The following is a 22,842-nucleotide window of genomic DNA, read 5'->3' as shown; positions in this document are numbered from 1 at the left end:
AAGTGTTTTTTTGTTTAACTTTGGACTGTTTCTGTTGGGGAACATTATTTGGATGTTTTGGACAATTATTTAAAAGACATTTTCTGATGCTCATTGTGCAATTTGTACACTGAAATGAGTTTGCATTGTGGCTCTGATTATTGCTTGTCTAACTTTGATCCTGGTGATTTTGTGTTGAAGTGTGTTCATGAAAGTGCTAAAACTGATCAATTTATCCATGTGGGGATTGACCTTTATCACGAAACTCATCATTAAATTGTCTGATTAAACACCGGCTGGCACGGCAATAAAAGAACATTCAGGCAACCCGTTACAGTGCGTTGGAAACACATGAAACCATGGAAACCAAGATTCCTTCAAGTTTTTTGTCTTTGCCCCCCCCCCCCAAACGCTGTGAATCTGGGGGAAACACTATCTTATTAATTCATTAATTTAATTTAATTTTTTTATCAACATTTGTATAATTTGTAATGTATGTATTTGTACTCTTGGACGTTGTTCATACTTGTATTTCTTACTTGTTCAATGTAATTATCATAATTGTTCAATATGATTATTATTGTACTGAATGCTCGATCACTGTTGCAATATGGTCATGCTAATAAAGCTCATATGAATAGAATTGAATTCAGGAAAATGATGTGTGAAAAAGAATGTTCTAGTTGAAACCTAAAATAAAAGTATGGGAGAGAACTTGAGCATTACTAAAAATGGTATCAAACCCGACTCTGATCTCACCGAGCTGATGGTGGCCTCCTTGTCGCTGAGCTCCTGTTTGTGTCTCGCCATCATGTCTTGGATCTCCAGCTCCTTCATGATCTTCTCCTTCTCCAGATCGGAGTACTGCTCCTCAGCGATGGAGCGAGCCAGCTGCTCAGAGTCTGCCTTGGTCAAACTGGCTTCCAGCTGTGCTGCCATTGAATCTCTGCAGAGGGAGGAGGGAATTATTACCATATTATTAAAATAATACATCGCTCACTGCAAAAATCCCTGCTGTTTTAATGTCAATCAGAAGCAGGCTGCCTATACTGCTAGACAATTCAATCTTTAAATGACCTTTTTGGTGATGCACGATTTTCCAAACATGAACTGGATCATAGTTTTAACTTCTTCTTGTCCACAGTAATCTTTGGCTTTAGTGCATCTGGGGACGTTGCTAATCGGGTTCACTCATTCAGTTAAAGGTCAAATTTTCATTTTTGTCTGTGAGAAGAATTCACAGAGGATAAATAACACTTATCTGTTAAGTCTGTTACATTCTTTAAAAACAGATACATGTTATCTCTCTAGTGTTGTCCTGTGGATGCTTCACTGTCACTGACATTCAACTCTAAAACCTATGTACAACATTTTATTATTTTTATCATGCTTCAATTCTATGCATAAGACTGTACTTTTTGATTTGGTCATTTTTTCTTGTTAATTAATTCTCAATAAGTGTTTTATGTACAAATCATTTATCGGGTCATTTTAGTACTGTGTTGTCTCTTAGATCAGTTACCTCTCCTCCTGATATTCTGCCAGACGTAGCCGCGCCTCTTTGTACAGTTTATTCCTGTCATCACACTCGTCCTTCAGCTCACGGATCTGCGTCTTGTAAAGAGTCTTGGGGATAAACGGTTGTAGATTTAGTTGAGTTCATATCACAGATTTCTTTTTGCATGTCTGACAATATTTTGTTTTATCTGAGTGGAATATTTGGCTGTGACAAGGCTGTAGACAAGGTCCACATAGGAAGCAAAATTATTGTATAGAATTACTGTGAAATACTGCTCAGCCTCAAATTGGTCCTTCAGTTCCTTCAGCTGGCCACCAGCCTCCTGCTTCTCCCTGTGACAGGACCAACAAACTGTCAATCATTGCTCCTAACCATCAGAGCCAAAGCACCTTCCTCAAACCAGATCTGATTAATGAGATTCTCCACAACACTTTGCCAACAGTATTACAACAAACATAGCTGCATTGTGTGTTTATGTTCAGTGTGCATTATCCTCATTATGTGTACTTGACCTGCGTAGCTCCTGGTTCTGTTTCTCCAGGACCTGCTTCATGTCCAGCAGGTGGTTGAGCTCTTGTTTGAGCTGCTTCTCTGAGGAGCGGAGCACCGACACCTGCTGGTTCTGCATCTTCAGATCGCTCTGGCTCATGCTCCGCTTGTGGATCTCCTGCTCCAGACGTGAGCTCAGGTTCTTAACCTGCACAAATACACACGCATGCACATGCAAGCATTTTCAGTGATGGCACTAACTGACAGCAGTGGGGAACAATCCAAGCTGCACAACAAAGCGTTAGGGTGGCAAGTAATGATCATTTTCATTATGAACTACTCTATTTAACTGTTAGTCTATAAAAAGTTTAGAAATAAGGACAAATGTCCATTACAAGCTTCCACTCTGGTTATGCTAGAAGGAAATGTGATAAAGAAACATAAACATGATGTTTTACATTTTATTTATAGAATAAGAATTACTTAAAACTGTCAGATTGAGTATTACAAAACGTTTTCTATCAAGAAATAATTAAGAGTAAGACGCACCTCTTCAGAGAGTTTCTCCTTCTGGGCCTGCAGCTCGCTCAGTTTGTGCTGTGCCTGTTTGTAGTCGCAGTCCAGCATGGAGTGGTCCTTTTCTAGTTGCAGCATATTTTCCTCCACCTGTAGCTTCAAGGTGCGCTCCTCCTGCAGGGTGAACTCCATCTCTGGACCAAAAAAAAAAACATCCAGAAAAACCATCAGGGGGGGTGAACTACCATGTATTGACAAAAACAATTTCTGCATTTGGTTGAACCTACTTGGAGCACTAGGTAAATGGCCAGGTGCCCAAAGGATAACCAGAAAGTGGTATTGTTATTTGAAGGCCAGCCTGTTATAATTATCTGTCACTCCATCAACTTCAAGACACTTTTGGACGTGATTGATAATACATGTTAATATAATGCTCTTTTGTGTTTTTATCTGAACATTTGTGTTAAACGAGTGAAGCAAAACACAATTTGAACTACTGTCCATATGCAGATGAGTTTTATCCACCCAAAATCATCCTTCATAGCTTTTATCTTCCCATTTGCTCACCTTTTAAGGCCTCAGACTTCGCCTCCTCAATAGACTGGTAGACATTGTGTTTATCTGCGAGCTTGGCTTTAGTGGCCTTGTGTTCTGCTTCCTCCTGCTCCAGACTCTGCTGGAGCGACTTCAGCTTGAACGTCAATTCAATCTCTTGGTTGCTCTTCTCCTATGAAATCAAAGGGGTTATTAGGTTTTTTAATGGCTATCATTACATAGGGATGTTTTTGTATTTCATTGTTTATTATTGCATGGGAACAGTCAAAGGTACATTTTCAAATTGCTGAATAACAATCCCTACATAATCTAGAAATGTAAAATTTTGAAATTAGCAATTAGAAATGACAGCCAACCTTCTCGAGGTCATTGAGCTTCTCATGTAGCTGCTTCTTGTCAGTCTGGGCCTTGGAGAGAGATGACTTCACCTCTTTCACTTCTTCTTCCAGGCCAGAGATGCGTCCTGAAGTGGAGTGATGGGAATAGGGAAAAGGAAAATAATAGCAAAGCAATTATAGAGGGAACATAAGAGGACTTGTAGTGCAGTGAATGCAAAAACTACAGACATGATTCTGGCTTACATAATGTTCCTGCACATGTTCGATATACGAAAAACAACACTCTTCATGTTTATTTCCCCTTTAACCAACTCCACCCACATGGAGAGTTTTACCAGGGAAAAAAATCACGAGGCATCGCAGCAAACAGGCAACACTTTTGTTTCACTACGTCCCCTCTGACCTCAGCAACTGGCCTCTCTGCACGGGCTGAGGAGCGCGTTTAAGTTTCCAAACAGCATCTCACAAGAGGTGCTGGCTCTGATCCGACTTTGGCTTTGACAACCTCTCGCTTCACTCTCCGCCTTTTGAACAGATGTTTCCACCTATGATCTGATATTTCCCAAAGCCTGGTCCAAAAAAAAAAACTATTCACATCTAATAATCATGTCCAGCCAGCTGCCAGCTCCACGTTGTGTAATACCTTTTTCCTGCTACTGAGGAGATGTTTGCTGAATGAGATCGCAGTTTTATGTGCTGCAGCTATGGCAGTAAATTAACCTCTGTGACTGGTACATTCTAACTTTTAATTCTAACATTTTAATAGACATATTAAAGTTTGGAATATAAAAGGCTTGTTATTAATGGTTGGCTTCGAGACAAGGTGGCGATTATTGAAGAAAAAAATCAACAACCACATCCTAACACTGTTTTTCTACTCCTCACTGTTCATTTTCCACCACTGTATTCAGGCTATGTTTATAAATAGACGCACCATGCTCATTTTCTGGTTCATATTTGTATTTTGGGTTTCTACTAAAACATGTTTACATGCTTTAATGTTCAAAAAACACACTTTTCTCATACTGTCTTTCTGAATATACCTGTATTCACCCTCAGTTTTAGCGCCAGTCTCTTTAAGCCCCCCCTCCCGAAAACCTCCCATCTGCTCTGATTGGTCAGTGTTTCCAGGTCTTCCGCAACAGCGCTATCAGCATCTCTGCACCGTCATTGCAGCCGGGGAATGACTGTAAGCAGCACTTTCTACCTATAAAATAGTTGTGACATCACAACCGTACTGAAGTCGTGACGGCTCGTTTAAGGGGACAGTTTCTGAATATGGGCTGTGTGTATTTCTCTGTGGATTAAGTGTTTTGATACTTTTACAGAATTCATAAAGTACCTTGACCTTCAGCTTTAACCAGAACATTATTAGCTGTAATAACCAAACCTCTGACTGTAATTAACAGTGTGTTTTATTGGTTATAAATTCAACTTCTTTCATTTGTAAGATGAAGAATAAGTTATTTTCTAAAATAGACATAGCCTTGCTTTTTAACTACATAGAACTAATGGAAATACTAATATTGAAAGTGTAATAGACAGCCCTGCCTCACCCTGCATGTCAGTAATAGTTTCTATCCCGAGGCTGCGGTCTCTTCTCTCCTCCTCCAGTTCGGCCTGCAGCACCATCAGCTGCTTCTCCAGCTCCATCTTGCTGTTTTCAAGCTGGCTGCACTTTTCCTGCATCTCCCTGAGGCTGACCTCCAGGCTTTGAGCCTGCTTCTGCGCCTCTGCCTGACTCTTCTTCAGCCGCGCCGCCGCCTCCTGCTCCGCCTGCAGCGCGGCGCTTGCCTCCTCGAGCTACAGATGAGAAAACAGACAGGATGAAACTTTTCCCTGCAGGCGAAACTGGGTCAGCCCAGCAGCAAGATTAAAAGAGATTTAATGAGGGGAAAGCAGAGAAATAATAAAAAAAAGCAGCCACAGTTGCTTGCTTGAATATGGATTATTAAATTAGCATGTTTGATTTGCATAACTACAAATACTACAGTGAAGCATTATAAAAAAAAAAACATCAAGTTGAATTACAAAGCTCCCTCACTTGTCTCTGCAGATGGATGTTCTTCTCATTGGAGATCTGGGAATTCTGGTTCCTCTTCCTCAGATCCTCTAGCTGGTCCCTCAGACCGTTCACTTAAGATACAGACAATTTAAAGAGTCAATGCAGTATGTGATATAACATATTCAGTGGACCCTGGAAATTCCAGGATCCACCCACTGATAGCCACCATATAGAATTTTTACTGTGAGATAAACAGTGGGATGCAGAGTGCCCTGATATTGTGGTTCATTAAAATGTTTTAATGAGTTATTTGTTAGAGAAATTTTAGTAAAATAAGAACAACCGAGGACCTAAATACTGGCTTCTCTGCGTACAATAAAATCACATTGCGAATGCATTTTTATGATATTTTATTCAGGAATTGGAAAGTATATTCCCCAGGTGCTCACATTCGTTTTCCAGGCTGCGTTTCCTGTCAGCTTCAATCTCCACCTTGCGCAGGTTCTCGGTGCTCTGGTGCTGCAGCAGAGCTCGTTCTCTCTCCATCTGCCTCAACGAGGCCTCAACTTTCTGCCTGCTACTCATCTGATCACAGAGGAAATCAGAAAGGATGTGAGTGGAATGAAATACCTACTTCATCACCTCAGCTACATTGGTTGAAATGGCATGCATCCATCCATCCATACCTCCTTGTCTAATTCTTTGACCAGCTTGTCTAAACGGTTGGTGGCATTTCTGGTGGGAAAAAAGAACAGTTTTATTGAATTAAAAGGAACTTGGACACGGACAAATGATTGTTCTTTTACTTTATCGACGGAACATGTTGGACGTGATTTCATTTTCCTTTCTTTTTAACAATCTATCATTATCAGAAACTCTAAACAACTTCCTGTTGTGTAGAGCACTCAAACACCTTTCCTGCCTTATACAATGGACAGCACACAACATGACTTCCTATCCAGTAACTACACCATTCCATGTCTCAAGAGGAATGTGGTTATAATCAATATTCTACATGCACAACCTTTTAAATGTTGAATTAAAATTACATGTATTCATTTCAAGATATTCTTATAGTAAAAGTTAGAGATCTTTAACCCAAATGATTGACAATGTATTCCTTCAATGGGATGCTCTATTATGAAAGTAAATAGAAAACACATTTGTGATACCAAAACTAGTAATTGCATTGAAAAAAAAAAGGATCTAGGTCCAGCCGTACTTGCACTTCTGCTCCAGCTCATCTTTGGCCTGCATCTCATGGTGGACCTGCTCCTCGAGCTGATGAAGCTTTTTCTGCAGCTGCTCAGACAGATGACCAGAAAAGAAAAATTACAATTATCTCATCGTCATTTCATCTTTTGTTGTATGTATTTCATTACAGGCACAAAAAGGCCTACCTCTTTTTCACTGTCCTTATCCTCAGACTTTTCCTCACAGTCTTTTGGATCCTCAACAGAACAGTTGTTATTTCCCTTCAATAGCCTGACAGACAAAGAAGGGACAGACGAGAGCTGTCAAGGTCTGTCGCTGAATTTACCTGGGGAGGCTTTCAAACCCTGACAGCTATACAACACTAACCATGTGTTCAAATGACAAAGTGACATATTCTACCCTAACCAGATGCCAACTGGGTGGTCAGGGCAGACTTCAAACTAACTGTATTATTATAAACATTCAGAAATCGCTTATACTTAAGACCCATAACCTCATGCCTGGAGCACAAAACTGTGGTGCTGTGGAAAAAATAGCAAAATGTTCTGAAGATCTTTCAAAGCTTCTTCTTACATCTGGATGGTTTTACCTTTGGAGAAATCCAAACCCACACCGTCTGCTGCCAGCTGTTAACCGACATGGTGGTGGTGGACCTTTAATGGGGGCAACTATCTCTGGGAGTCATTACATGACTCTGCCACATGGCTGCATAATCTGAAGCCATTTTATGACAATTTGAGCCCCGAAGCTTAAACCATTCTCACATGGGGTTAATAATTTTAAGAGTGGAAATGCATGCATGCATACTGTAAAAAAAAAAGATATATAAAATTATTTCAGAGATGTTATATGGTAAGATGCACAGTTAAGGATACAGTGAGTGCACTTTTTATTGTCAGATCAATGGTCTTTAGTATGGTCTGATATTTTCACGGATTTCAGCTACTCTTCTACATTTACTGACTTAAATTGCATCATTTTGCTCTTTTTTGTCAGAATGTAATGTCAAAGAGAAATTGCTTAGACATAATAAGTTCCATCTTCAGCTTCAAGAAAAGAAGCCCTAAAAGTAAAAACATATCTTTAGGCTATAACATTGCTTCATAAATCCGACCTGTTTTTTTCTACTTCTCCTACTGAACGAGACCAGGGCTTTGAAAACTAAACTCCATCATGAGCAAAGAGGGCATTTAAAGGGGCTGTCAGAACAAGGCTGCAGTGTGAAGCTTGGACAGGCAAACAGTGTCTGACTGGTGTAGGGCTGTTTTCTACCTCATGCATTTTAGGCACAGTGCGGTCCTTAAACCTGTTTCCTGAGTCTAGAAGCCGCGAAAAAGTTCTCATCCCAGTATTATGAAGAGTATATTAACAAAAATATAAGGATAGGAAACACTAATCTAATGCCACTAATGTCTAAAATACTCAAAGAAGACATCAGAATAAAGCACTTACTGGTCCTCCTTGAAGTAAGTGAAGCCGATGAATGGTAGCTGGTTGCCCACAAAGGCTTTGGGTGGCGTAAAAGTCTCGGCATCTCCTTTGTCATCCTCTATGTCGTCAAAGTTACTAGTGTCTATGTCCCCGTTCAGCTCAGGCACAACTGGAGCCACAGCTGGATGGAGATGGAGACAGTGGAGAAAAAGGAGAATGATGTTTTGTAGAAAACTTCAGACTACAGGTATTTCCATTTAAAGTACATCTTCAACACCATTTTTTCAGGGGTGTTTCTGAGTAAATCCTTTGCCAACTTTGGCACTGCTAGTAGGAGTAGGCTCTCTGCAGGTTGGGGTGAGGTTTATACCACTCATTTTCACATACAGTGCTAGCTTTGTGCCCCACACACGGTGCCTTTCAGAAATGAAGCCTAAACGCATGCTCCTCTGAGACGAGAGCAAACGTGTTTTTAAAGTCTGCACAACACAACAGGCAGAGAAGAATGTGTCAAAGAGCCAATCAGATAAAACTAAGCTGGTCCCTTAACCTATAAATAGTTCTGACTTGAGGGAAAAAATGTGTTCCTCAGACCAGTGCCATTCTGGCTCAGAGCACGGAGCTCGTTAATGTTAGGTCGAATCACAACCCTCATCGTAACAAATGTGACTCAAAGATGGAGGAAAAAACACAGGGAGAGCTCAGGCACAGGGATTAAACAAATGAGGGGAAATAAAAAAGAAGAGGCAGAAAAAACAAAAAGCCAAAATGTGGTCAGACAGAAAGAGACACAGGCCACTCCATGGAGGCCCTTGCGGCACGACTTCCCAGAATGCTCTCTGATAGCGAGCGGCTAATGACAGGCAGTCGTGGCCACAGTGAGAGTGAGAGAGCCGGAGCAACCCTCCGAACTGGGGCGCCCCTCTCATTAAAGCAGTGCACACAGGCCGCACAGCCTGCCCCGCCCGCCGCTACAGGGGGTGCTGCCTCCCGTCCCATCCGTCCATCCATTTATCTACGGTGCTGGCTTCTTTTCATCACCATTCCAATGCTTAATTCGCTTTATAAACACAAAAACAACTGGAAGAATCTTCAATAGAGTCCAAACATGTCATGGCCACACTCAGTGGTAAGTAAAGTGATCCTTACAGAGACACAGTGGGCTGAGAAGTACATGCAGCTCTGCAGGATGCTGAATGAGAGCAGGGTCATGTTTTGAGTGTGAGTGTGTGTGTGTGTGTGTGTGTGTGTGTGTGTGTGTGTGTGTGTGTGTGTGTGTGTGTGTGTGTGTGTGTGTGTGTGTGTGTGTGTGTGTGTGTGTGTGTGTGTGTGTGTGTGACTGGACATGCATGTGCAAACGTGAAGAGAGCAGAGCAGCACAGCGGTGGCACAGTAGTAGTTTTATGTTTCAGACTGCCAGGCAGTCTGTAGTTCAGTCAGAGGTTTTGTCTGTTGTCTTAATCAGAGCCAGGTGAAGCAGAGAGACGGAGAAAGGCAAAGAGAAAGAGTCTGCATGTGATTTTATACTGACACAGAGCTCCTGTTCATACTCCTAATATATCCCTTTCCTTATTTCCTTCCTATGCAACGCTTAATCTGAATGAATGAGGGCTTAAACCATGACTCTTTACAGGTACTCCATGTGCAACCATCAAATGCTGAATTTAAAAGAATACAGTAAAGATCGAGGTTAGTAATGTAACAACCAACAGATATCAAGTGTCACATTTAAATAGCTTTAAATCTTTTTCATCATTTAGGGCAATTCTTATTTTTTTTGATCAGTTAATGTGTTGTTGTTTTTTTTATCCTCTTTCGCTCCGTAAATGCACATTTCTAAATTCAAATGAAACAATAATTTCCATTAAAAAAAGTGTCATATTAATAATAATAATAATAATAAAAAATTGTACATCATAAAAAGGCCAGTTAATGTTATAATCTAAATACAAAACTTTGTCATCAGTAGTTATTATCACATCTTAGCCTCATATTATTTAGACAGTCAGTTTTTTTGCTTCTACACACCATTTAACACAACATGCTCCTGTTGGTGGAGCCATTTAGTTTCATCACTGTGTGTTTTCCCAGTATGGGTACTATCTAATAAAATCTACAGCGTTTGATATTTTCCTCAATCCCTTCTTATCTATTCTGTTGGACTTGCACCCAAATGCAGCTGGTTATCCTGCAGGTTTCGTGCATCATGTGCTCTGCTGCCCTGTACAGCATCCAGTCATATAATGTAAAATATGAGCATATGGAGAGCAGGTGTCCCAAATGTATGCTGGCTTAAATGCTCATGGGATGGAAATAAACTAGGAACTATGGCTGCAGAGGAATGGACTGGAGATGATAAGAAGTATGAGTAGAAACCAGAGGAACAACCATGAGAGGTAGAAAAAGAGATTAACAGAGATGGAAAAGAGAAAATCTACATTGCGTTATGGGGATCTGGAAACATGCGCAAGAACACACTTACTCTCTCGGATGTTGTCAAAGGTCCACTGGTCGTTCTTGAAAAAAGGGTGGCACTTGATCTCATCCACTCCAGTGCGGCCCAGACGAACCTTCCTGTGTACAGCAACAGCACCAAGACTGTGAGCACAAAACACACCCCGCTCTTCCCCTGAACCCTCCACCCTCCACCCACCATCACCATCACCATCACCATCACCATCAACATGTCATCCCAAACATACAGCCTGGCGGAGTGACCACTAGGCACTGACCACACTGACCAGCATGGAGAGCCACATGACCACTGGTGGACGCTGGAAACTCCTCTAACCAAAGATAATGCAGATCCAGGAGAAGAAAGGGAGTAAAGACAGCAGGATCAGAGTGCAGGAGCCAACATCAACAACACTGACTGACTCAAACACGACTGCTTGAGCAGCTTCTGCCTTCCCTCCTCCTCCTCCTCTCTCTCTCTCTCTCTCTCTCTCTCTCTAAAACCCTGCATACACTCTTTCTCGTCCCCCTTTCCTCCCTCATCTACCACTGGGTACAGGGCTGGAGGGGTGCGGCAGTTTGGGCTTGCCACGTGTGGGACATTCCAGGCCCAGCCAAGAGGAAGAGAGGGCAGGGGCGGAGAGGGAGAGAGAGAGAGAGATTTTAAACCCCCGTAAAAAAAAATAATCTGACATGCAACCAGGCCAAGCTTACAAAGGTCCTTGTCTCACTGCACAAAAAACTGCACCAGTGCAAAGGAGAAAGTTACGCAGGAAAAGGATGAGGATGGAAAAATGGAAGTGGCACCAATCAAAAGGTAGAAGAAGAAAATGACACATGGGGAGTGAAGGGAAACACATGGAAAAGAAGGGAAGGAGGAGAGGTAAATGGTGGACGTGCTTACAGGAATGATTCAGCCAAACGGGGCGACAGTGACAGAGTATGTCGGTTAAGTGGTGAATGAATGTATCGGTCAGTGTTCAAGATGTGTGTGTGGGTGTGTGTGTGTGGGTGAGGCTGAGCAGCCGTACACATGTGAGATTCTGTCTGTGGTGAGAGAATAGTGAGTGAGAAGGTAAACAAACTGAGTGAGAAAAAATGAAAGACTGCTCTGTATTGAAGAAAGAGCCTGTGTTTGAGCCCTTTCAGGGGCGGGGCTACTAATGTAAACAGGAAGTGGTTTCGTCCAGGGGGATGGTCCACTAACCAAGTAGATGACCCACACCCACACATTCACGTAGCTTTTTACACCTTTAATACTAATAATTAATATCTTATTACACACAGAATGAACCAGAACTATTGTAACCTCAGGTTTAGAATCACTGATATTGTTTTAAAGCAACCTAATGCCAGACAGAAAATTAGTCTTTATTAAAAGATATGCCTTTATTTGATGATCTTTTATATTACTTGATGATATTACATCTGATTTGGTGATATATATATTTATTTTTATATTTTTGTTTTTGTCATCAAATCCAATGAAAAGACCCAAACCAACAATGAATGAATCACTGGGCACTGCTGTTTATTGTAACTCCAGTAGCTCACGTCCTAGCATGGACAAAGTACGGTGTGGACTGGTTTGAAGAGGTGCCAGTTCACCTGCTGGGCAGTGCAGAGGTGCCCTTGAGCAAGGAACTGAACCCCAAACTGCTTAGGTGCGCCCGTCCACAGGCAGCTCCCTCACTCTGATATACGCTGCATGTGTGTGTGTGTGTGTGTATTTCCCACGTGTGTGATAAAGTAACATAACAAAGAGTGAAACATGTAATTTCCCCAAAAGGGATTAATAAAGTATACACCATCATCATCATTATTATTAAATACTTGATAGCGCACCAAATGTGTATCAATCCACAGTTGAAAATAATCCCCAAGAAATGCAATTTTTTGCTTCCGTTTGAAAAATGTTTGGGAAAAGCTGCAGTGCCCAGCTGTTTAGGGAAATTGTTTATCCAAAAAAAACTATCTAACGAAATGTTTGTGCACCATTTTTAAAGATTTATATCGTCAGTAGAGACCAATAAGATTGAGGCAGGGAGCCAAATATAACCTGAGGAAATTATTGGGGAAAAGACTTACAAATTACCGTAAGGCTGAACTGGAAGTGAATTTACCCCTACAACTAACCCCTGCTTTATTGTTGGTTCTATTTTAAATTGAGAGGACTTTTCTAATCTTTGACTCAATTCTCACACTGTTGATTTAAGCTATTGCTCCTCTCAAACAGGGGTGTGCAGTACTTTATGAATTTAGAGGTCTTTTTTCAGGTGTTTTTTAGAGAATATTTCACCAGGAAGTTCAAAGTTGAGCTATGATTTGGGTGCTTCCTTTTCTGTTTTGTGATCCAAACAATGTCACTTTATTGCTCCATAATCCAACAATCAGTGACAGAAATATCTGAGTAGGCAAACTAAATCTCAGTGTGTAAGGGCATGATTAATTCTTCATAAAGCAAAAGTGTTGGTTTAAATGATTTAGACATATGTGCAAACCTGTCAGTAAGAAAGGCACAGATGAGGTCTTTGGCGTCCTGGGTCATCTGTACATCATCTGGGAAGATGAGCGTGTTCTTGTGGTTCATGATCTTCCCATAAGTTCCAACCAGGGATTCAGCATAGAAGGGAGTTTCACCTGCGAACAAAGTTATTTTCTGCAGTAATTGATTTTTAAGGTGGATATATTTAGGATTTTACCTGCCATAACATTTTACGGGAGGTCACTTACCGACCAGCAACTCATAGATAAAGACTCCGACAGACCACCAGTCGCACTCCCGGCCGTAGTAACCATCACCACCCTGAGACTGAAGCACTTCGGGGGAGATGTAGTCTGGTGTGCCTACAGCTGTGTCACAGTGCACCATGCCTGTCTGCAAACAGAGAAATACACAAGACTTACTGCAGACAGCATGCAAGGATGAAAAACCAGTGAGAGTAAAAGGTTGCTAGAGTTAGTAAGACATACTTTGAAATGCAATATAAATTTCTATTCTTCATGAAACCCCAAAAACCTTTAACAATACTTCAGATGATTTGAGACAGATCTCTGCTGGACTGTTTTCACCATAATTATATGACTTTCTAAGCACTGGTAGACTCTCAGAGCTCAAATGTGTGTATCCACACGTCGACCCAGCTATTTAGAAATTGTTGTGGTGAAAACAAGACGGTGAAAAAACACTTCTTGACTGGAACCGGAGGCGGGACCTGTGCGGTACTCTAGATTGGTTGTTTAGCACTCATTTCTGGGGGCCTTTTCAAAACAACCTGAAGCAATTGTGCTGCATTGAGCTTCGCTTTCCGATCTGAACACTTGGGGGTGCACTAGGGCATGGAAAACTAGTCTTCAGACAGAAAAGTCACTATCTATTGAACTAAGGACTAAAACGTTATAAGGTAAAAGGTTCATAGCTCCTTAAATTGACCCCTATTGAGGTACAACGCATTTGAAAGCAACAACAACACAACTAGAAAATGAACCTACTGAGTCCATCTTCATGCACGTGCCGAAATCTGCCAGTTTCAGGTGTCCTTGTTGGTCCAGTAGCATGTTGTCAGGTTTGACGTCACGATGGATGAAGCCCATGGAGTGGATGGCGTTCAGCGCCAGCACTACTTCAGCTGTGTAGAAGCGAGCCCACTTCTCAGGCATGTCATAGTTCATTGTGAGCGTCACCAGGTCGCCTCCGGGCATGAACTCCATCACCATGTAGAGGTGGCGGTCGTCTTGGAAAGCACAGCACAGCTAGGAAACGACACATTTGATGTAAGGGACAGCCCAAATCAGAATGTTAAGGCATTAGTTCAATAGTCATTCACAACGAAAGTGAGTTTAGAAATATCAATATTTCCTTAGTATTGATCTTTGTGCAGACCACAATTCAACTGCACAAGCTTATATGTTCTTAACCATGTTTCCTGGAGCTGCACTTAACTTGCATTCCCGGAACAATCTTAGAGCAACTACCTATTAAAAACATTATGGGATATGCTGTTCCAAACAACTATGCTGTGATGGACCGAGGAACACTGAGGCTGTACAAAGAAAAGATCTGGCAAAGATTCTGTTATAGCCGGCAAAAAAAACGAAAAAAAGAACCTTGAATGAAGCAAAGTCTCAAGAGGAGGAACAATGGTTTGAGATTGTTCAGAATTTCTATTTCTAAAAATGAAAAGTGTTAAGTTTTTACAAGAACTGGGCAAAATGGATCATTTACACATGATGCCAACAAGTAACTGAGACAGTTTAATTATGAAATAATAATGAGTGTGCGTGTCTGAAATGCCCCTGACAAGTGCTTTTGTGTTATTTGTTCACGTGTTGTATGGATGCTCACAATGTTCTGTCCAGAGCCAAAACCCAATAAGAATTAAAGAGCTCCTAATTACAACAAAAAGCTTAGACATCATCTTATCAAGCTTTTGTGCCATTTAATAAAAAATAATGAAACAAAAGACTAACAAGACAACACATTTGGTATAATTTCCTTTTTCTTCTTGAAGTGGACTAAGAAAGTCAATCCCAAAGGACAGGTGACAAGGTTTTTTTAATCATTTCATAATTAGTAATTAATGACATAATTTATTATATTTGAATTTTTCTTACAATATCTGGTATACTTAGCATGCGAAACATAGTATGATGTGTGTTGAAAGGGACCAGACAAAGGGAGTTAATCATTTAAGAGGAAAGTTGAATTAAAAAAAACAAAAAAACACTGTGTTCATACCACTAAGAAGAGTGTGTATTTTAATTTGTGGGGTGAATTTGTGGCATTTTATATTACATTTAATAAATCACTTAAAGCAGATGTACAAACATATTTTTAAGGAGAAATAGGGACAAGGAATGTTTGACAGGATGAGGTAATTGTTTAGGCTATATCTGACACTGATCGTACAATAGAACTGGGATATTTATTTCTTAGTCGTATATGTGATAAAGAAATACTCAGTTCATTGAGTTGCTCCTACTCCTTTTCATGTAATGTAATATTTGTTATTTCTATGAGTTGTTACATAATGAATCATTCATCATTTGTTACATAATTTATTATTTTTCAAAATAAATAAAATAAATCTAAAAAAACAACCTCTCTGTAGTGGAAGGAGGCCGGATTGGACGCAGATTATGCTTCTTTTTTACATGTTTCAGTGCTCAATCCTTCCCCTATGTTACATATTGTGCGTTTTCAATAGAATAAAACCTGTTCATGTACACACCTGGACGACCCAGGGACTGTTGGAAAAAGCCATGATGTGCCTCTCCTCCCAGTAGAAGGCAGAGTCCGACCTCTTGATCATCTCAAACTTGTTGAGCTGCTTCATGGCGTAAACCTTGCGAGAGGCCTTGTGACGGACCTGTGGCGGAGGAGGGTGAGGCAAAAGAGCAGATGTCGGCGTGTAAACAGTGATAAGTGTGCAAGGACAATAAGAACAAGATAGTTAAAATATCACAATGACCCAAGGAGAAACAGAGGGGGATCCATAATTGTAGGAACACACCCATAGAAAGACATGCTTACACAAGATTTCAAGCACAAACACAGTATGCATCCCCTCCACACCCCCACACCAGACTTCACACTCCTCTCCCACACACTGAGCCTGTCCAGACTTGTTTCTACCACAAGATGCTCAGCAGAGACCAGATTCAAACTTCCACAAGCACAAGAGAAAGACGTCTGGAAAAAACGGGAGTTTAGAAGGACTTATTTGGCTTTCCGTAAATACTTTGTTGGTCGGTCATGATGAGGAAAAAGGTGATAATTATAACTGCAACACCAAAAAGCGAAGTTGCAGATGTGACAGATTTCATTTGTTGGTAGATTCACAGATTGTTGCTCCCTCTAGTGGTTCATGTTTCTGGTATTTTGGTGCCAAAATGACTGAATTCAGGAAAGTCTGGAGGAACTCTCCGGCTCCATCTCCCTTTATATCAAACTGTGCTACTGCAGCATAATAATAAAAAATGAACACACGTCATAATCAGCTCTTTGCACACACAAACATCTTACCAGTTGCACTTCTCCGTAGGCTCCTCTCCCGATCAACTTCACTTTTTCGAAGTCTTCGAGCTTCACCTGCAGCTCTCGCAGCTGACTCGCCGCCTTTTCATCTGCGGGTACGGACAGACACGTTACCATGGCAACACACAGGTCACGCTCCAACCATTTAGAGTCAAAGGAACGGATCAGTGGTTAACTGCTGAATCAGAGAGAGGTCAGCCAGGGTAAAAGAGTTGTATAGGCCCACAAATGTTCATCAACAGGCCTCAGTGAAAGTTAATATACAGTTAGCTCAGATAATGTCGTAAAGCCACAGTAGTTTTACATCGTAGTTGTAGTTGTACATTTTAGCCATAGGTTTGCCCGTGGTGCTGATTTAATATTTGTCTAAGGCTTCAACTCTAAACAAAGATAAAAAACAGAAAGGCTGTACAAAAGTGACACATAGTTCAACTTTGAGTGGTATTTTGCCTGCAAAATCTGTCAGGGCCAAATGGGAATTGACTTGAATACCAAAAAGAGGCTACAGAGGTGCTTATTTATATATTTCTTATCTCTTTTGTGACCTTGTGCAGAAACAACAACCACTGTATACAGCGTATGCTCTCCAGAATGTGGCCCGGAGATAAGATTCTCTTGGTACAGGGAGCTGTCTGTCCATATACTGTAGTTTGTGTGCAAAGTAACATATTTAGTTATTCATGACCAGAGTGCTCTGTTTTGTATTTAACAATTGTATGGGTGTTTTTTAAGCTAAGCACATGAATCTTGACCTTCACTAAACACACTGTAGCTCTTACATCGATTCAGAAAGGCCTCGATGTTTTTGTTTTTCCGCAGGGCCGGATAGTTCAAGTCATGAGCCAGTGCGTTCATGGAGTCCTGAAAGACAGAAAAGACAAAATATCCAATCAACTTTTGAAAACAGACAACTGAACAGCAACAAAGTATGGATTTTCAAAAACATGTTACTTCAAGGTTTGCCCCTGGTGCATTTAAATCCTTATCTTATCTAACCACTACAAATTGGGGTTATTATTGCTTGGGTTTGTCTGAATGTTTCACTAACAAATAGAGAAACGTGAAAACACACTCATTTTTAAGGCCGATTTCAAGTTTCATTTATGTTGGGAAGAAATAAATATTTATTTTACGATCCCCTCGTTAATCTGTCAGGACGAGTCTTGGAAGACAACCCTGACCTTCTGCTGGCTGATAAAAGATAAATAAACGGAGGGAGGAAGGAAGGAATGACATTCCTGTGAGTTGCATGCTCCTAAATGCAACATTACGGGAATGAGCCTGCTAATGGGCAGCTTAACAAAACAATGACAAAAGGACAATGGTTAATGGCTGTGAAGACACAACATAGTCATACAACGATAACTAGTCGCATGATGCCATTACGGCCCAGTGTCCAAACACAGACACACCAACACCCGCTCCATCCAAACAAATATAAATCCCTGCCTATGGCTTAACACAGAGGGACAGTGGCAGCATCTGACTAAAAGCTGGGGCCTCAGTCGTGTCATCAGTGCTTAAATCAGCGGTGTTGTGTTTCACGTAGAACCAAAATGTCTCTGTGATCCAAACGCATGAGGCTGGCAGAGCAGTTGGGCAGGTGGGTGGGGGGTGTAGTTTGACCCTCTGTTCCCCAGAAACAAGGGTCAAGTAGAGTCATCCAGTGTGTGCGTGTGGGTGGGGTAGGGTGGTTGAGCCACAGCAGTGTCTATCGGACTGTTTGTTCGAGGGACATGTGAGTGGGTGGGCAGGGGCATGTGGAACAATTCTGCACCTTTAAATAGCAGCGGTGCGGAGAGAGATCTCCCCCACCGCAGACGGGTGGAAATAGACCTAAAGGCTCAGAAGCTATTGTGGGACAAACAGCTTATGGGTCTGGATTCAAGCAGAGCGCTCCAGGATCTGTGATCATTTTACACAGTGTGTGTGTGTGTGTGTGTGTGTGTGTGTGTGTGTGTGTGTGTGTGTGTGTGTGAATTCAACAGTCTGTGTTTTATTTTATGTACATAAATACGATCTATATTCAAAACCTTTCGACTTCCATGTCATATCTATCCGCCATCAATTTTAAGTACGAAAAGTTATAAATACGGTAATGTCATATCTAAAACTCGATTTGCAAAAAGTCGAAAGATAGTTGTTGTTGTTTTTTACCACTAGCAGCACGTAAGAGCAATGTTTTAGAAGTGGGTCAGAAGGACGTAGATGCACACGCACGTTTGAGCATGCGGGGAAACATGATACAAACTGCTGCCACGGGGCACAGTGATGTGAAAAGATACGCTGCAAGTAAACATGGATGTAAAAAAAAATGCACTGTTTAAAATATATATAAATAAAAAAAAATATTGGCTTTGAAAGTGTTTTATGAGTAATACACGTTAAATCTCAAAGACAAAAGTGATACTAAACGATGAGAAACCCCCAATGTAAACTTGTGTTTATTGACAGGACATTTTCACACATTTTCCAATTTCACTAAATCGCTGTCTGAGTTTTGTACATTTCTCTTCGCTAATAAAAAAAAGATTTAAAAAGGTGCTCTTATCAAAGTACTAACATGCACGGACCGTCTATCACAGCAAACGACAGAGAAACTCGGATTACAACACTCACAGAGGGAGAGTGACTTCAATCTCTGCTCAGAGCGCCATTACACCACTATATCTTTACATAGCAAATAGCTGTTTGCTGCTATGTTAATGTTCTGAATGTCGAGTACAGTTCCTTTGATGAGAGATTTGTTAAAGTTAAAGAACCGAACCCTGCCTGTAATCCCAGCGCAGCGTGATTTAAAAGGATCCAGCCTTTTTAATTCTGACATTTGATAGGATTTTTGTAAATGTATCATAATAAATAATAATAAATCTGGAGTCAGCCGACGACTACAGGGGCTTCCCATTCAATCTTTTCTTTGACGAGTTTCACGAGAGAGTTTGTTGGAACAAGAATGATCTGCAGCTTGACACCAGTGAGACAAAGTGGCTGACTGTGAATTTCCAGAGGAGGTGAAAGACACTAAAGACCAGAGATGGTGCAGGTTTTTTTAAGTTAACGCGGGGGTTAACATCTAATTACACCGATAAAAAGGGGCCTTCATTCTTAGATTGAGCCTCAGACCAGCCAGAGCCAAAGAAAACCAGCTTAAAGTAGGGATGCACTGATCTGGTAGTGATATCTGACCAATACTGGCTCAAATAAATATATCAGGAATCGGTGACCATGGGGCCGATCTTTATCTGGCTCTATAAAGTCCAGTTAATTGAAGATTTTTAGTTGTATCAGTCACTTCCACACAGTGAGGCATACGGCTTATTGATTTTAACACTACTATCAGATCAGTACTGGGTATCAGCCAATACCCAAAGCCCAGGTTCTGTATCTGTATCGGGTCTGAAAAAGTTGGAACGGTGCGTTCCTAGATCAAAGGGGTTTTATTTCCACTTCTGGAATCTGGACAAATCTGAACACGATCTCGGTGGTGTGTCCTCACAAAACACCCCCCCCTGAGCACAGTCAGCAACAGTGGAGAGGTTCTGTGAATGTAAATCATAAATTGTGCCTCGCCTGTAGCCTGTAGCCTATAGACCGAGTCCGAGAAAAGAAATACAGAATACAGAATAAATATCAACAGTTTATCTTCTGAAAAGCTTCATCAGCTGAGACCCAAATCCTTTCTTCTATGAGAACGCTTTAGAAAACATAGTTTGTGGAAACACAACAAAATGATTGTTGGCAAACAGGAAAGAGTGATGTGAGGTCACGGCAGGTTAACTCCATCTCAATTGCAGGAAGTGACTGCAGCTTCCTGTGTGGTAGCTTCCTGCATTAGGGCAGCCCGGTGGCCATAGTTATGTCCACTACAGAGCTGCTTGGAACCAGAAGCAGCCTACCGTAGAGATAAAACTGGGAATAATGACAGGTGAGGGTTGGGTGGAGAGTCGACGTAGGCTAAAATGGATTCATTCCACTTTGTTATCTGATTACGTCATTGTATGACACGAGTTGGGTTTGCTTTGGCTGTACAGTGAACTTTACTTGTGACTCATCAGCACTGAGAATAGACACGGTTTCCACCAGCAGGGACGGTTGTTTTGTGTAGACAACCTGTACAACATCAAACCTCCTCGGCTGTCTCATCATCTATTCATCAGGTTGACATATTGACTGCGATGAGGACTGAGCGATATGCTAACATATATATGGTCAAAAAGATATAAAATCTCACACACACACACACACACACACACACACACACACACACACACACACACACACACACACACACACACACACACACACACACACACACACACACACACACACACACACACACACACACACACACACACACACACACACACACACACACACACTATGTATTGTTTATATTGAAATGTTGACACTTTAGGTTCTGATACTTCACGTTATATTCAAGTTCTTAATAACAAAAGTAGGTTTTACCATGTGGTTATGTCATATAGACGGTTTATTTATTAAATTCCCAGAAAACATGCTGTATTGGGATATGAATCATTATCAAGATTAAAATGATGTAAATTTGGATTAAAGATATCACCCAGCCCTATCCCTAAGCATGATAACCAAGGTTCTTTTTGGCAACCGTGGATGGTGGCGGATTTTTCGGAACATTTCCCCATCAGGTTACTTCCTTTACTGATCAAAAGCGTGAACATTAAGCCAGTCTTGACATTTCCTCAGATCTTTCTGGATTGTCTTGACAGGATTCTTTTCCCCAAGTACAGTGCTGAAAAAATGCTTGTGCAAACCAACAAAGTAAGGCAAGTTCTAGGCTGCGCCCTGGGGGGGGGGAGATCCTGTCAAGCCAGAGGCAGAGAAAAAAGGCTGCTCCATATCAGCTCAAATGTGTATTTGTTGTCAGAGGCTGGGGCACAGAGGCTTAGCAGTAGTTTTTTTTTTTTTTTTATCAAAGTTGGTTGAGTACATTCTTAGGACAGGTCAGAGAGGGGGCATGTCAGTTGAAGGCCACGCCAAGAGACTCAATCACGTACACACAGTGATGGAGTGACAAGAGGAGATGAATGGATTAACTACTTAGATTTTAGGGTGGGCTCTGATTGGTTCTTTGTCCATATCTTAAATGGCAATGTTCAGTTTAATGCACCTTTCATGAATGTATCAGATTGTATTATTATAAACACAACATATTTCCATTAAAGCTGTAAAAAAATGAAGATTAAACTGTAATCGGGAAAAGGTCTCAACATATAGTTTAGGTGGAGTTTCTCTCTGCTTATTAAAAGCCAAAGTGTTGACTAACACATGAACTTATCTTACAGAGTATCACCCACTTAGTCACTCATACAATAACAGCAATTAGTGTTTGTTTTTCAGATTGAGCAACTAACTAGTCTCAGATTTGTTTACACACCTCTGAGACGACAGACGTGTCTCTTCAGGTGATAATGATTCATGACAGAATAATAACTAAGAGCACAGCTATGTGTGTGTCTGAGGTGTGAGACCTACCTGTAGGCTATGGAGCAGACTCTGATCCCCTGAGGGGTAAACGCAAAACTCACCAGCAGTGTTTCCAAGTTTAAGGCCGACTGTGGATTCCTCATGAGGGACTCCAGCTTCTTCAGCCGGCTTTCCAGTCTGCTCTCCGCTCCGAGCATGATCACAGTGTTGTATCCAGGTCCAATGACACGAAACCGCATAAGCACAAGAACACCTGTAGGCCTGTGTGTTTTTCAGTCTCGAGACACAGGCGTGCGTACGTGCGGGCGTGCGTGCGGGCGGACAGGAGGCGCACTCCGCTGCTGCTGCTTCGCTCAGCTCCTCATGTCAGCTCTCCTGCGCTAAAGTGCCGCTTGAGTAGTCAGGTTAATTATTTACCCGGCGCCCAAAGTTCACCGCCTCACTCCTTTCTCATTAATATCTCACAGCAGAGTGGAAATCGAGCGGACCAGGGTGAGCCAAGAGAACGCGCTCCACTTCCCAGGTGCTTCCCGTCTGCCCCAGGTAGATGCAACCAAATCTGATCCGACCACAACGTGTCCAACCTGCCCGGACTACTGTCAAGTCTTTCAGCGCGACTTCCGGTTAGGACTATCAAACTAAAACTCTCATATAGGCGTGTTTGCGCCTCCCAAGAAATGTAAGGATAGGCCTAATATAGATAGATATATTCAACAAATTGTGATATAGTACGTAAATATTAAGGGTGTCTATAACCTAATAAAGAAATACAAATAAAAATTGTAAATGTTGTAAATACATGAAATGACTTTAAAGAAAAAAATGGTAAGAATATATT

At 41.3% G+C, this 22,842-nt stretch overlaps 1 protein-coding gene across 4 annotated transcripts in view; it reads right to left on the bottom strand.

Annotated features, from left to right (window-relative positions):
* The window catches only part of LOC310961880 (rho-associated protein kinase 2-like), a 31,103-nt gene extending 8,543 nt beyond the window's left edge, over positions 1 to 22,560 (bottom strand). For all 4 annotated transcript variants that reach the window (XM_083934164.1, XM_083934163.1, XM_083934165.1 and 1 more), the window contains exons 1-22: positions 22,106 to 22,560; positions 17,318 to 17,399; positions 16,527 to 16,627; positions 15,733 to 15,870; positions 13,994 to 14,254; positions 13,235 to 13,379; positions 13,003 to 13,141; positions 10,530 to 10,621; positions 8,069 to 8,228; positions 6,802 to 6,886; positions 6,624 to 6,703; positions 6,088 to 6,136; positions 5,851 to 5,986; positions 5,441 to 5,532; positions 4,953 to 5,199; positions 3,415 to 3,521; positions 3,071 to 3,230; positions 2,537 to 2,697; positions 2,011 to 2,195; positions 1,761 to 1,830; positions 1,502 to 1,605; positions 739 to 925 (exon numbers count right to left, since the gene is read on the bottom strand). In XM_083934164.1, the coding sequence (XP_083790290.1) occupies positions 739 to 925; positions 1,502 to 1,605; positions 1,761 to 1,830; positions 2,011 to 2,195; positions 2,537 to 2,697; positions 3,071 to 3,230; positions 3,415 to 3,521; positions 4,953 to 5,199; positions 5,441 to 5,532; positions 5,851 to 5,986; positions 6,088 to 6,136; positions 6,624 to 6,703; positions 6,802 to 6,886; positions 8,069 to 8,228; positions 10,530 to 10,621; positions 13,003 to 13,141; positions 13,235 to 13,379; positions 13,994 to 14,254; positions 15,733 to 15,870; positions 16,527 to 16,627; positions 17,318 to 17,399; positions 22,106 to 22,243 (2,919 nt within the window). In that variant the 5' untranslated portion in view covers positions 22,244 to 22,560. The remainder of the gene's footprint in view (positions 1 to 738; positions 926 to 1,501; positions 1,606 to 1,760; positions 1,831 to 2,010; positions 2,196 to 2,536; positions 2,698 to 3,070; positions 3,231 to 3,414; positions 3,522 to 4,952; positions 5,200 to 5,440; positions 5,533 to 5,850; positions 5,987 to 6,087; positions 6,137 to 6,623; positions 6,704 to 6,801; positions 6,887 to 8,068; positions 8,229 to 10,529; positions 10,622 to 13,002; positions 13,142 to 13,234; positions 13,380 to 13,993; positions 14,255 to 15,732; positions 15,871 to 16,526; positions 16,628 to 17,317; positions 17,400 to 22,105) is intronic.
* Positions 22,561 to 22,842: the final 282 nt, after the last annotated feature.

This window comes from Echiichthys vipera, assembly GCF_963691815.1.
Source record: "Echiichthys vipera genome assembly, chromosome: 19".
In the NCBI taxonomy this organism is placed as follows: Eukaryota; Metazoa; Chordata; class Actinopteri; order Perciformes; family Trachinidae; genus Echiichthys; species Echiichthys vipera.
The sequence above is the reverse complement of the archived record's forward strand: the minus strand, read 5'-3'. Positions and strand labels throughout refer to the sequence as shown.